Source organism: Varroa jacobsoni, unplaced genomic scaffold (genome assembly GCF_002532875.2).
Source record: "Varroa jacobsoni isolate VJ856 unplaced genomic scaffold, vjacob_1.0 scaffold_120, whole genome shotgun sequence".
NCBI lineage: Eukaryota > Metazoa > Arthropoda > Arachnida > Mesostigmata > Varroidae > Varroa > Varroa jacobsoni.
The window spans coordinates 478,130-493,631 of NW_019213022.1; the positions used below are offsets into that span (position 1 = coordinate 478,130).

Sequence of the window (15,502 nt, forward strand, 5' to 3'; positions counted from 1 at the left end):
AATTTTGGGGCACCTATGGACGATGCTGTTGTTGATTTTAGAACCGGCGGTCGTTTTGGCAGAGAGTGCCGGTGGCAGCGGTCGGCGGTGATGCCGTTTCGCTGGCGGTTCTTCAGAGGAAGAAAGACAGCAAACTATATTCAGCAACGAGTGTGACTACGTGACAGTGAGGGCTCTCGTTCCGTGCTTAGTAACGCAGTAACAGTAAGTGACAACGCGGGTGTAGTTGATGTCGTTACGCAGTGCTTGAATCGACGAATTGTGGTAGAGTTGTGTTAGTGAACAAAGGAGGGTTTTTTGTGTACCCAAATTCTCCTGACTACGACCCCTGTGGGGCCTGAGGTAAACGAAAAAGAAAATCGAACGCCACGGCGGCTAGCCGCTCGCTCCCCCTAAGAGCCAGATTTGGCTGCTGTATAAGAAAGCTACTGCTGCAAAATCGGCCGTGCGACCTAAACGGCTGCCCTGAATAAAATATTGGTGAGTAAAGATCGAAGACGTAGCTTGACTAGAATGAATGGGAGAAAAATAGAAAGAAAGAAGAATGACCTGCTGCCATTTCTTGCCTTTCGGTAAAAACGGATGCGTTAAGAAAATCTCACGCGATTAGTGTAGCAGTGATTGTCTAAATTCAGCGGGCCATGGAATACATATGTACGCTGCAATCGTTATTCCTCCGTTGCTTTTGCATAAAGCAAAAAAAAATTGAGAGAAGTGTACGAAGCGTAGTCACAGTATCAGATCATTGTTCTATTACGTAACAATAAGGGCTTGAACATTGAATACAATTTTCGTTGGATGAGGGATTCAAGGGCCTCACTGGTTTGAAGTAGTAATTAATATTAAGTTCGAAGAAGTCATCGGAAAGTTAGTGTGAGAGCTGTCGATGTTCACAGTGTATAGCATCTACTTAAACTGAAAAAATTGTTACCTATAAATACATACACCAAATCTATAACCATGATCCTGTAATTAGAATTTGCAGCTTGCACGAGAGTAGTAATTGTGCCAACAAATGTTTTGTCTAACGGTTGATTTTATTTTTCATTATACTTTCGCCATAAATCATCCATCTTCGATATTTAATAAGTCGTCAATGAAGAAATAAATTATCACGCATCTTAAAAATCCATGAAAAAATATTCTTTCGCGTAAAAGCACTTTAGTAGAATCACAAATGTAGTGCGCGTACCTAGGTTAAGCCACTAATGAGCCCAATGTATAACACTCTGCGCTTCAGGTCTTGATTTTTCGTCTTGCGCAGCTTCGTCATGCCGACCAAGGTTAGTTAACTAATTAGCTTTGAAAATAACTTTGGAAATGTCTTAAAATTCTACTATATCTAATGGAAAAATGACTATCTTACCAACTGTTAATATACGCTTATAATTATACTACTAGTACTTTTATCGCATTGGTGCTTTGTCTTCGGGCCACGAAGTAGCTCTTGAGCGGAACGTTAAGAAGAGCAGTGCGGCATGTGCGTTTTAAGGGCTCATTGGTCTGAAGATGCTCTGGGGCTCATTGGATGTGTTCTAGGGTGCTGACCGATACGCAAGCCAAATTTGTATTGTTATCGCATAAAAATATCCCAATATATTAGCAGATGCTGAAACTGGACTCGAGTTTGTTTCGAGCTGCCAACCTTCAGCATTGCCGCGTGGGAGTGAGACCATGAGATATATTATTAGATCAGTAACGTGTAACAAGTTTTCTTTTATGATTTTGCATGTGCTTTAAATAAATATAGGTTCAGTTTGACAAGTTGGCATTAGATTGGATTGAAGGCGTTTCAGATATCAGCGCAGCAGTCACTCTAAACGAGGTCAAACAAACATATCGATTGACATTTGATCATTGTGTCAACGGTACTTGCAAGTTAGTACTATCGATTTTACTATTCAGGATATACATTCAAAACCGTTTTATACTGTTACAAAAGATGAGTCATATCATGGACTATTTATTTACCTGCTTTATTGTCTGTTTCATTACTATCGCGAATTCAATCATATGAAATATAACATCTATTATAGATTATCATTATATTTAAAATGAAGATATTTTCGTTAATACGTTTTTTTTCTATTGAATAAATAACTCGGTGCCACACAGTATACAGTACACGTATTCCCAACAAAAGATATAGCATGTTTGATACGTATACTTCTGTGGGATCATGGGTCGTATTTCAGACGACCTTGTGCTGCTAATCCGCGTTGTTTATCCGGTCTTAACGGCGCCGGATTGGCAGCTACACTTGATAAAACATTATCTACAGAGGCCCCAGTAAAAGGAGCGCGTCGGGATATTCCGGCAGGACTTCGTAACCTTGGTGCTACCTGCTACGTCAATAGTCTCTTGCAGGTGTGTGGGCTGGATTTTTCATAACTTTTGTCGTCACAGCTTGGCGTAGTTCTATGGAGGGCAATCTGGTATGAAAAAAAAAAAAAAAACTAACCTTAAATGTGTAGCCTATCGCGCAGAATGGAAAGGCTAGACAATTAAGGGTTTAACGTGTCTCATTCTGACGGCTTTTAATGTATATATTTACCGATATATTTTAGGTCTGGTTCCATGATCAGGAGTTCCGCAGACTTATTTTGAAATGGGATCGAAATATTGATCCTGGCGAAAGTAAGTTCGTTTACATCTCGTTAAGGATTTCGAAGTAAGTAACCCATTAGGGGACTGGTCCAAAGCATCAGAGTTTGTGTAATGAAGAATGTGTGATCAATGTGGAGTGTAATCATCTTAGTCTTGTAAACCATATCGTTGAGATAAGAATATGAAGTGTTAAATCAAATTCTTTGAGAGAACGTAATGGGATTCGTAAACCACTAAGCTGGTATCTTGCTTTTCTGACGGTTGAATCAAAAGTAATTTTTTTGCTGTTACATTTTAGGCGATTCAACCCCTACTGTGCCACAGACTATTATTGGACATCTGCAGCTGGTATTTGCGCGGCTTCTAAAATCTCCTAAGTACGCATCAAGTGACTAAAAAAAAATTTTACAATATATGTATCAGTTCATGTAAATATTGTATAACAGTGCTTAATTCATGGCTCTCGTCACGCTGTTTTAGTACATGGTAATCCATATCGTCTCTACCTTTTGTTTTAATTAAACCTTGTAACAGTTTAGATTTTTTTTATAGAGATACAGTGGACCCCACGGCGTTTGTCGAGTTTTTAGGCCTTGACATCGACTATCAGCAGGATGCGTCGGAGCTCGCCGACTTGCTCTTCACTCGAATAGTGGAACAGCTTCGTAAGTATTTGAAGGATACGTCCGATAGTACATGATCAGGTATATTGATAATGATTGTGAGATGCGTATTAATGACAATGATACCATTTGATAACAATTTATCGGCTTTCGTTCATTCATTTAGGTATGTACCCAGATCAGTCCTTAGCTAGCGAACTGGAAGAGGTCTTTCGTGGGGAGCTGGTCAACGTCGTTGAGTGCCAACTCTGTAACGGCGCTCGCCGATCCCGTGATGTGTTCTTCCGCCTCAATCTTAATATTCAAGGCGTGCGGAGTATTCAGCAATGCCTGCGAGCGCTTGGACAGGTAGTTTTGCCGGTGGTCCATTCGAGCGTATTTACATATTCAAGGCCATGACAGTATTTCGATACTAGGGACACTGTATTTAAAATAAATATATATAAAATATACTTCAAAAGCTAGTGAGCGCTTACGTACTTCCAGGTATGCAACTTCTCTACATGAGATCGTATGGCATAGCTATTTGACTGTATAAAATTTGATGCACTTTTTATTTTGGCTTGTGTTTTAGAAAAAGAACATGGACTGCGAGTTCCGATGTTACACGTGTTCTGGTACCGGGGGAGCAGCAAGTTACGAAGAACTTGTAGCATTACCACCCGTGCTAAATCTTCAGGTTTGTAATAGCTGCTTTGTATGAACATGGTCAGACGGTTTCAACGTACATCTACTATACTACTAAAAGTCTAAATACCCAGGTTTGCCAGATTCAGAACGACTTGCGGACCAGTGGAATGATTGGGCTGATTTTTCATAAGTTGCTAAAGTTTCATTCGGAAAACGCAGTCTAGAAAATAAGCCAACTGGGCAAATATTGTTGATTTTGCGGAACAAGATTTATTTATATCCACAAAGTGTAGTATCAATTTGGATGGTTGCAATTAAGCTTCTTTCTTGGCAGCAGTTTCTCGTTTTTTGCATTTAAAGATTACACCTCGCTAACGCCTAGAGACACCAAAATGATCATCAGCATCGTCCGCGCTAATGTGTTATCAGATGTAAAAACGTATATTTCTATGAAAACTCTATTGTGTAAATAAATGTGATCAACTTGTGTTACGGGAAAAAAATGTGTTCAAACTAGTTGAACAAACAAATTTTGTGTCTATCAATATTATTACTTAATGACTAGTCGCTATTCGAGGTTAACTATATAATATGATTAATCTTTTACATTTATACAGGTAAAATAAAATGTATTTAATAGTAAAACAGTCTCCGAAGCTTGCGGGTTCTGCTATAGTATTACATATTGCTCACATAGAAGATTAAAAAAAAAACGCAAAGGAAACTTTTTTTAAGTATGTTATGTGCACATACTTTTTCGCCGTATGAAAGTGCTTTATAAGCTCTAAGCACCATTATTCTGAAATGCGTCATTTTTTTATTTGTGTTAAATAGCTTCAGCGATACAGATTCGATATCAAGACTGGAACCCGTAAAAAGATAAAGGCTACGGTGAGGTTTCCCCCTAGACTTGACATGGCAACCTTTGTCAAAGGTTAGTAACATTTTACTCAAAGTTTCATCAGGCACTTTGTGAGAAGATTCTCCGTTCCACTTTAGAAATAACACTTTAGCGATTTATGAAGCATATAAACTAATGAAGCTTAGTAAGGTAATTATTAATGCTCTCAGATTAGAAATCTTTCCTAAAATGTGTATACAGTCGGTTACTCGAATGGGAACATGGGTGAATAGCATTTAGCCAGAAGAGAGTATTACGTAACAGCTAGGCCGATGAAGTACGTTGTATATTCAACGGTAGGACAGATGTAGACACCAAGGGACAGGGTCATCTTCATCAGTTGAACAAAACAACAAATTATCGTATTCTTATGCTGGTAAGCAAGAATGAATAATGTACAAGCATGCTAAAGATCAAGCGAACTGATGTTACATGGGAATATAACGCCCAACCTAAACAACAGAACTAGCGCAATGAGAAGTTTAAAATGTATGCTCTGTTTTCGACCTCCACAGGGATCCCGGGTCCATTGATATACGATTTGAAAGCCGTTCTAGTCCATCTTGGACAAACGGCCACGTCAGGTCATTACATCGCCAACGTAAAAGTTACGATGCCTCATAGTGAGGACGCCGCATTGTCAACTACTTCAAGATGGTTTAGGTAACATTATTATATAATATTATTACTTTATTCATGAATTAAAAACCGATTTGCTTTACTTTGTCCGCGTAAACTTCTAGTCGGCCACTTAGTGTTAATGTGGTGGCATAAAAGATATTAATGCATAAAAAAAGTTGCGACTAACTCGGCTCAACGTAATATTAAAAAATATGTGAGATATTTAACTAAGGCTAATTTAAAACAATCAGCTTCTTTGGAGTGCTCAATAATGACTACATACAGATATTACTAAAATCGAGCTTATGAAAATAACTTGGAAATACACTTGTTTAGGTTACAGCATTCTCAGAGTAAACACGTTTTTGTTTTAGGCTCAATGACGGAACAGTGTCAGAGTCAAAAGGTCGGGCGGAGTTTGACAAAGAGCTGTCGACGGATAATAATGGAGACGCGTCCGGTGAGTGTGGTACAACTGTATCTGCTCAAAACACAAAATTTATGGAAAATTGTCAACAACAATGAACATAACAACAAGTTGAATACTAATCACAGAATCACTTTGGGATAATTTATAGGTGAGTCGAACGGCCATAAGGGCGAATCGACTAACGGACAGAATTCAGATGGGTCCGATGGAAGTGGCGACGATATTCAAATATTCGAAAAAATGAATCTGACTAGTACTAACAATCAGGCGAGGCACACAATCGCACACAACGAGAATACTCTAAATAATGCCGCAGTCAAACCTGAACCGGTTGATAGTGACAAAACGAACCGATCTGCGATTTTTCCATCGAACAAAAATGATGAAGCCGAAAAGATCGAAAAAGGAAAAGGCTTAGTGCTAGCAAAATTAGTGACAAACAAAACCCCTAAGAAGTCGTTCAATTTCGCAGACAAAAGTGGTAGTGAAGAGAAAAAGTTGAGCGCTGCTGACGAAGATGAAGTTAAGAAGTCCGACAATGAGCTTTCCTCTACGGGAGCATACCTTCTTGTCTATGAGAAACGAAAAACCGACAATTCATTAGGGCAGAATACTGATGGTGGTGGCGCTGCTGCAAGAGCAAGAAAACCTATCGTAGCGCAAAGTCCCCCATTACTCAATTATCTACAAAATATTATTGATATGGAAGCAGCTGAATTCGCATCTCTGGTAATGTTGTTCATAAAAACGATGTTTTCATCTATTTTCTGCATTCTCTAGGTAGTAAAGAATTAATACGCTTTCTGGTTAACTATGACTTTAATGCTAATTGTAATTACAGAACTTGTTTTTGAATATAAGATAGAAGTCACAGAAGAATTTATGAAGTATCGTAGCCTTAGGGTATGAAAGACGCAGCGTTATTTGTATACTGTTCAGTTTCACTAGTTACTGTATGCCAATAAAAATAATAATTGTGAGAGTTAGTTACCACTTGCTCAAAAAATCGAAATTGGAATATGGTAAACACTTCATGGTAAAAAGTAAGTAGTAAATATCTAGTAAGCGCTTTCCAAAATTAAAGTAAAACTAAATACGTAGATAATGTATTATCTGTATTATATTTGTTAGGAAGCTGAGGCCGCTGCCCTGCGTTCAAAAGCTGCTTTGCAGGCTCAAGAACTTCGGGCCGAACTTGTAGAGGTATCGAAGCAACTCACATTCATCCCAGAAGATGGAAAGCAACCATGCTTTGTTGAAACTTCTTTTCTGGTTGCGTGGATAAGGGTTCGTTTAACAGTTGACAATGAGCTGGAGAACATTTCCAGCCAGTTTAGGCAGAACTTTTTAAGCTAACTTTAATAGTGTAGTTCAGATTAATAACGTTAGTCAATTGATCATTAAGAGAGTTCACTTTAAGAGCGCCATTAACTGTGCTGCTGCGACTGATCAATATATAGTTAAAATGTCCTTCGAAAGATTTTAGATTAAAAGACAGTTAACAAAATTATATATATATATATATATATATTAAGGCATTCGAAAATTGAGGCATCTAAATATTGCAACTTGTACACAGAAGCTAATATTATATCTGCTATATATCTTATAATTACGTTGATACCTGTGTTACATTCCCCGATTTGCAGGCTACTCGAGAGCTCATAAAAAAATTAAATGAAGAACAGGTGACTGTGCACTCTTCTTCCGCTGAAGCTAAACCTATTGTTGAAGAGACTACGAACTTATTAGAGAAAAGGTCAAAAAATCGAAATCGTAAATCTGCTGTTATTGGCTCAGAAGTTCAAAAGGACGGTGCCCAGGAGGAAGATGATGAACCAGATGATCTTACAAGGTACGTAAAACTTTGTACTGGAGTGTCATTTATGTCCGAACAGCGGTTTTCGGTTTTTCTATAAGAGAATAAAAATCCTACTTAGGATGCTAATACATAAAAATGTCGGAACATATTCCAACATTTAAAGCCAATGAAATTTGTTTAATAATAGGTATATAGCGACAGTTTCAGATACTTTTTTAAGTTAGTTATTTAGGTATTTGGCCTTGAAACCAACAAGGAAAAGTGAGCTTCATAAATTAGCCGTTTGTGTAACAATGTGATATAAGTTAGATCAATATGAATGACACCAATAATTATAACCACTACTAGAAAAGGGCGAGTGAGAATAACAATGGATACAGAATAGCCGTAAACAGCTAGCTATTCGAATTTGATAGTTAAGAAGCATCTTGGGTGTCGACAGTAGCTTAGCCATACAATGTAGTAATTGATCTTTCACCCTGTTTCAGGTCCATTCGTTGTCCACACGGGCGATTAGCACCGGATGCTACAGGCCTTAAAATCATCTCAAATGACGGAGCTAAGTTACTTAAAGTATGGGAAAAAACAAATCTTTTGTTATGTCGAACATAATGTTTACTACCATTTCTATTATAAGCTATTTTCGTTGATATTCTTCTTTATTTCAAATCGTTATTGTACACTTGAATAGTTGGTAGCTTTTTGAGTAAACAGTGGCATTTTACATGGATTATAATTTTTGGTTGTGGTATATTTGGCACTGTGCCAGGAACTATGCCAAAAACATCAGCTGGTAGAAGCAGACCTTTTACGACAACAAGATGTACCACAAGAGTTGTGTCGTGAATGTGTCATTGGTCTGGCTCGCAGAACCTTATTAGCCGGTCGCCTTGCTGTAGACAAGAAGAATTTCGGTAAACTTCTTCGCACGAAAGACCAACCAATGTACTGGGTAAGTATTTCTGGTGACCCATTTTTAAAAAGTATCATTTATCAGTCGTAGTTTTCGGGATGTAGTTCCTCTATATACTAATATGCATGTATAACAGTTTTTTTACTCGGGAGTCCTAAATCGTTCGAAAAGGTATCAGTATTAAAATCACAATTGTTGCCTATCACAAGTGTTAAATACTAGGTGTAGTGTTGGAATTTCTCGTTCCATTTTTTCCTTTAGATCAGTAATCGGGCGTTACAATCATGGGACAAAATGGTAGAGCGACGGCTGACACGAGAGTTGGGTTTACGAACTGATGACGCAAACGAAGACTTCAACGGAGAACTCCTGTGCGAACACGGTAGCTTAGGGCTAAAATCTCGCAAACAGATTCCACAAGACGCGTGGCGTCTTATTAGGCAATATTTTCCTGATTGCGCGGAGTTTCCGTGCGATCACCCGGATTGTGCTTTATGTATGTAAGTACTTATCAACTATTAGTAGCCGTCTCGTGTCTATATGTTACGTCTTCTAATGGATCGTCTTTTCCCAGCACGAGAAGGCACGGCAAAGAATTAAGATAAAAGGCATACCGATAATGTAGTAATCACGAATACGAACGACTTACCGGCTGCTGTGAACATGCGCGGAGAATTCTGTTTTTGAGCAAAAATAACCGTGTGTAGAATATCACATGCTCTTGACAAAGTACGGTTTCTCACCGATTGTAGCACTATTTCTAAAAAATTAAAACATTCCAGTAATAATACTACAACGCCTTCAGCTTATTGTGTATTTCTTGCAATTTCAGGGAAGAGTCGGAGGAAGCCCAGGCAGCACAGGCCGAGCGGAAGGACACGGCAGTTGGTTTGCGTGCTCGTCTTAGTGGTCTGATGAAAGCGCGACGGTCATTTGAAACTGACAAGCTAAAGGGGCATCTTTTACATGCGGAACAAGCTGATATCTTGCGAAAGTTCCTGCGTTACCCAAGGTTTAGCCAACAATCAAAAACTTGGAGTATCAAATAGTCAAAGTAGGAGTTTATGTATATAGGCGAGGTGTGCACATAGGTATCGGGAGTAATTAAATCGTACCTTGATTGCAGGGGACCTCGGCCTACCGGCTTCCGAAATAAACTTCTATGTCCTCATGGGGGCACTCTCATCGATCAGCCCGTATTGGTGTCAGGTGGGCTTTTGCCGGAAGAAGTGAGTGTTATTTTGTTAAATTACATAGGTTGTCGGGATCAAACGAAAACTCAACAAATGTACTCATTCAGATGTCTAGAGCTGATGATTATCGATAAGTCTTTTGGATTCAGAGATCAAATGTGTTTTTGAAACAACATTTGAGCCTTGTTTTCTAAATCTGCATTTATTTATTTAGCAGATGTTAGGTTCTCTGTTGTAAAATAAAATGGTGTATTTGTATTTGAATGCTGCACAACAAGCCGGTACTCCCAAGCAATATGCTTTTTTATAGAAAGGTGACACGTACTAGTATCAGCGATCAGAGATCTGTACATTTTATAATTCGGCATCAGCTTCAACCGCATATGTGACTCAGACTTCCGGATTTTTCTAAATAATTGTATTCCCAATTTCAGCTGACTGCGCACCTATGGTCCACCAAAACAAATTTCACTACATTCCATATTTGTATAATAGTTTAATAATAGCGTGCTACAGACTTTATAGCTCAACGCAAAGGTATTGGCGCTGAGTGACTTCAACTTTTATGAATGGCGAGACCCAATGCCCTTATTCAGTGTATTAGGAACAAATAGAATCGTTCTCATATCACGTTTTACTCGAAGTTTGCTGTAGGGCGTGTGTTTTATACAGCGCTCGTGTCAAAAAGCCAAACTTTGCTTTTGCTAGCTTGAGATGGTTAACAAACATACAATTAATATGTTTTTTTTGTTGATTTTTATTTTTAAGGTAATTTTTTTGTCGGACGCAGAATGGAACTTACTTTGTGAAGAATTTGCTGTACATGGTACGGTTGAAGTCACGCGAGAACTTGCTGAACCAAACGAGACAGCGCTTCTATCTTACGAGCCTGGTGGGTTGATGGTTAGCTCTTTACGTTAATGCCTACTTCAATGCAGAACTCGAACCGATCAAAAGGTGTCAAAAAAGAAAGGCATGTTTAAACAGCTCCATTCGTTTATCTAACATCCGAGCACATTTTGGTTGATAATTTCCGATTTTTGTGTTTCGAGCTCGAGTTCTAAGATTTTTTTTTCCAGCGGTATGCGAACCCTGCGTCGCAGATGTTCGGACAAAAGCCAAGCAGGCTGCCTTGAGCTTCCAGAACGAATGGGTCACTGTACAATTGGTTCCGTTAGACGAGCTGTTAACAAATAAGATCTTGCCTACAAGATCGGAACAGGTTCAAGACCAGGCGGAAACAGCTGAGGTGAGAATACTTGGATTTAACAATTAATATTTACTAACATACGAAATATATTATTAGTGATATTGATAATACTGCCGTCAGTATTGGCATTATTAATATGTTAGAACATCATGCTTCTAGTGGGTCATGTACCAAATAATGCAGCCTGTATTGGGCCCATTCCAAATCTGCCCTTATAAGTCTTCGAGATGAGAAAAGTTCAAGCTTTCTAGACTCTTTGCAAATTTATCATATTACAGACCTTGGAACAAGTCTATTTTTGGTTTAGAAAAAAAGAAGTTTATCGATAACTGCGTTCTAGCTAGCTATCTAAAGTACGTGAGCGAATTCTAAAGAATCAAATAACCGAATACCTTGTGAACTGTATATGGAAAATCAATATATTTCTTTCAGGGTCTTGAACAGAGATCGAGCGACACGGTAGCGCAGGCAAAACAACCACTTCTTGGTCGTGGTAAACGCGTCAAAGGAAATCGTCTGGTGCAGATAAGCTCAGACGATAAATTCGTCGACCTCAAAGTCAAGGTTTTTGTTACTGCGTATATTTTGAAGTTCCCATCCCGGCGCACTTTGCGTACAAAATTTCACACTTGCTAGTCTTTCCCAAAAAGCATGTTTAGAAATCTTTTAAAATACGTTTATGCGTATAGTCCTGACAGTAGCTTATATTGCCATTAACTGCGTTCGTTTTGAATTTTTCAGTTAATGACACTGTTCAATATCAGCCCACTGCTTCAAGTAATCGTTCTTAATGGTTATATGATTGAGGCCGAGGGCGACGTACTGCTGAAAGATATTGGTCTTAAACCCGGCTCGGTCATCTATATCGGGGTAGGTAAAAATGCTGCTACTACTTATTAAATTTTATATTATTTTATTATTATTATTATTATATTATAATTAAAACAAAAAGTCAAATGCGTGTTTTAATTATGTACTATGTGCTGCGTGCTTCCCAACTAACAGTACTGGGAAAAAATTTTCAAATCGATTGTTGCCATTTTACCCTATTTATTTTGATCGCACATGGCTTTTTGAAGAGGGCAATATATAAAATAATGTCCATCTAAGAAAGGCGAACAGTATGAGCTGAATTTGATTCAGTTTTTATGTCGAACTCCGAACAGTCCCCCAAGTTTTGCTGATTTAAGAGAAGTCGCATTTATAAGATTTTGAATATCAGATAAAAACAGGTTGCGATCGATCAATCCAATTACTGTCTGAATATTAGCTTATTTAAATTTTTTTTTAATTAATTTATTAATAATTTAATTCCTGCATAGCAGCTGGTTTATCTGTGTCAGTCTTATTGTTTATATAATGTCTAAAAAGATAAGAGGAACGCGGCGGCTGCTAGAAGTTTTTATCCTTTGAAATCAGCCAACCGACGAAGCCTATGTAAAGCAGGAGAATGCTGTTGCAATGCGTTCGGCTTGGGACCCTCTTTTGTTGGAACTAAACAGCATAACTTATGTTCAAAGGATCCAATTCTGGTCAATTTACCTTGGCAATAACCCGAGGTCTTTGACCGGTCTACTGTCGCCAGTAGACAGCCTTTCCCGCCAGTCATAGAGAGTTTACGTTTAACACAAATTCACTGAGGAGATTCGAATACCTGAAATATAGCGGATTCCTACATAAATCAGTACCGATTTTTGCGTTGGTTTGATCTAGAAGTCTTCCATAAAGTGGATGGGTTTGTCTACACATACATGTAATGAAGTCGCGGCTATCTGTTTGTGTTGAGATTATTCGAATCAGAGCTATGACTGCCGGAGGAACAATACTCGGTGTATAAAATTTTCTATCCCTGAAGAGTGAGTTCATTTTCCCAGACTCCCCAGTAAATACGCCGTGTATCTGAGTCCTCGGCAGTTATCAATGTTTTGAAGATGGTGTACTCTTCCAAAGCCATTTTGAACTCCGCGACCAATCATGACTTGTTACTATCTCAACAATTTTTATAACGGCAATAGGGGATAGAAACCATGTGCGAATCCTTTTCGAATTTGCTCTAGATGCAAGTCTTTTCTATAAAAGGAGAAAAGTGTTGTCATTTTAAAAGTGATCGAACGTTTGAGGATCGCAGTTTGTTCACATTGTAAAGCACTTTACGGTGCCGAAGCGCATTGTTTGTTAGTTAAAAGCCTTACGGGAACTTCGTAAGCAGTCTGTAGAGAAAGGTGCGCTGTTAGATACTAGCTTGAGGCAACTTGTACGAACATTCCGAGAAACTAGTTCGTCTTTAGGAGGACATATTCAGGAAAACCTCAGGCTGATTAAATTGAAAAAACCTGAAACAAAAATTCAGTAGTTCGCTTCGGTGTGGCACACAAGAATGGTAACTTTTTAGGTCAAGCTTATGGCAGATCATTTAGATTTTCACTATTATCACACTCAGCAGTTGTTTTCAAAGAGCCCATAGAGGGTCTGTCATCAATATTTAAAAAGAAAATTTCTCAAAAGCCGATATTCAAGTCACCTTTCTATTCAGTTATTCGGAATTCTAATATTTGGATTTTTGTATACAAACAGACATTGTACCCACGAAATGTTATGCTCCCCAGCTAATGCCTGTCTGTCCATTTCAATGAATTTACTAGGGCTTGGGTGTTACCGAATCAATGAGGTGTATACCGACAGTTCTACACAGATACTTATAAACCTTTAACCAGAATAGACAAGCTTTAAGCAGGAAATCATGCGTAATGAATTGTATTTCAACCCTGCTTTATATATTTTATTTATATAATAATTTAATATATTACTGCTTGTATTTTTGAACGAAACAAAAAGTAAGCTCCCTTCTACATGTACATATTTTTCGAATGACGAATGAGTCAAAAAATCTCGACCAAAAAGACAAAGCTCGATTTGAAAATATTTTTTTCAGGATACCTGAAGTTTATGAGGACTTACTATTTAAAAAAAGACTAGAACATCTATATATAATGAATACATCTCGATGAGTTTAGTGTGTCACCCTTTGAAGTGTCTAAATTTTCAACATGGCCTCGGTATTTATCTTTTTTCTCTATTTTGACGTAGGAGAGGAATGAAGACGCAGACGAGCCCGACGATGATCAGGAGCCTAGTAAAAAACGGACTAAGAAAGTAGAACATGGCTTCGCGGGTAAGTTTTCACTTATTTAAAAGATAACCACTTATTATTATTATTGTGTGTCTGTCTGCGTTGTAGTAAATATTTATTTTGATGCACCTGTCTATAATTTGCCTTGTTCACTTTTGCTTAGATTATATATCGATACGAACGTTTACATATTTATTCTTGGGGCAAGTAATATTTTCTGAATGAACTATTTCGATATTGATCTGATATAACTGTATCATTCGTTTTGTAGGCACGAAGCTGATGGGATGAATTTGCGCACACTTCGCGTGCTTTTCGCAAAATGCTGTCGAAGCATACTTCAATAATGATCGTGTTAGCGTTATTTATAACGCTAATTTTACTGAAGTTGTACATTTCTGCTATTCAAGGTTAATACCTTATCTGCGGATATAATATTATCGTGTAGTGTGTGGATCGGCTTGATTCGTCGATTCATCGTGTGGATGGGCATGATTCTGTGTATATGTGTGTACGATTGCCTGTTTGACTGCACTGATATTGTTCTTTTGTTTCTAATATTTTACACGTTTTTTATTGATTTTTGTTCCAAAAAACAGGTTATTCATACACAGACGATGAGGAAGTAAACGCAGATTTGCTGCCTTTGTGTAAAGCTACCACTTCTGAGATTGGACGTGAGCTACGATGCGAACGGGGAATTATGCCGGAAAAATATGTATATATGAGCTTAATCTCGGAGGAGTACATATATGACAAGTGTCTTTTCTGTAGGTAGACCTAAAGATCTGCCCAATAAGAATATGACGGCAAAATAAGGTTGTACTCCTGGCTTGCTGTTACTTTGTAAAAAGTTCTCTCGTTGTATTACTATTAGTATTATTCCTTTTATTATTATTATAAACATATTATATCGTGGGCGTAACATGTTGTCTTCTAAGCGCAGTGGGGTAGAGTTGATGGATCTAGAGGGATATGAAAACAGGACGTTTAGCACGTCAGAGACATAGAGGATCTAACGACGATTGGAAATATAATTAAGTAAGAATAAACATAAATATAAAGTTATACGAGAATCTACTGCCGTTATGTTTTTATTTGTTGCTGCCTATATCCCTCCAAGTATATCGATCTTACAAAGTGTGAGTGTGTCAAGATGGACTTAGATCTTTTTGCATGCAAAGCTCCACTATTGCTTGCCTTGGCTTTCGTGATAGCGAATCACTGGCAGTTATATGTTGCAAATTATCAAGAGTCAAGGGTGTTCTGAGAATATATATATTCACTACTTAAAACCGAAAAAGTATTGTACGGCTTTTCTCACCGAAATCATTCATTTAGTGTCCCATTTCCTAAATTTGGCATAATGTTGACATATGCTAGCTTTCATATTCAACGAAATGAAAATAAACTGCAATCTTA

The 15,502-nt window shown here is 38.0% G+C and overlaps 1 protein-coding gene across 2 annotated transcripts; it reads left to right on the top strand.

The window, feature by feature from the left end:
- Nucleotides 1-15,161, top strand: LOC111266875 (ubiquitin carboxyl-terminal hydrolase 48). 2 transcript variants are annotated; one of them, XM_022844719.2, is made up of 27 exons: nucleotides 1-480; nucleotides 1,241-1,283; nucleotides 1,751-1,878; nucleotides 2,196-2,367; nucleotides 2,568-2,637; nucleotides 2,906-2,984; nucleotides 3,160-3,272; nucleotides 3,397-3,578; nucleotides 3,805-3,909; nucleotides 4,695-4,794; nucleotides 5,277-5,424; nucleotides 5,757-5,842; nucleotides 5,961-6,541; nucleotides 6,944-7,099; nucleotides 7,462-7,667; nucleotides 8,123-8,207; nucleotides 8,404-8,586; nucleotides 8,809-9,047; nucleotides 9,380-9,559; nucleotides 9,674-9,776; nucleotides 10,509-10,632; nucleotides 10,793-10,989; nucleotides 11,383-11,514; nucleotides 11,692-11,820; nucleotides 14,038-14,122; nucleotides 14,352-14,490; nucleotides 14,680-15,161. In XM_022844719.2, exons 2-26 carry the CDS (start codon nucleotides 1,272-1,274, stop codon nucleotides 14,369-14,371), a joined length of 3,615 nt encoding a protein of 1,204 aa, XP_022700454.1. In that variant the 5' UTR covers nucleotides 1-480; nucleotides 1,241-1,271; the 3' UTR covers nucleotides 14,372-14,490; nucleotides 14,680-15,161. The 2 variants fall into 2 exon arrangements, with proteins under 2 accessions (XP_022700454.1, XP_022700464.1); XM_022844729.2 differs by having other exon boundaries at nucleotides 10,820-10,989.
- The last annotated feature ends 341 nt before the right edge of the window (nucleotides 15,162-15,502 follow it).

Coding starts and splice junctions, on each gene's coding strand:
- LOC111266875 (XM_022844719.2), top strand. Junction 3,910..4,694: donor CACCCGTGCTAAATCTTCAG/GTTTGTAATAGC, acceptor TGTGTTAAATAG/CTTCAGCGATACAGATTCGA. Junction 11,515..11,691: donor TCGTCGACCTCAAAGTCAAG/GTTTTTGTTACT, acceptor TGAATTTTTCAG/TTAATGACACTGTTCAATAT.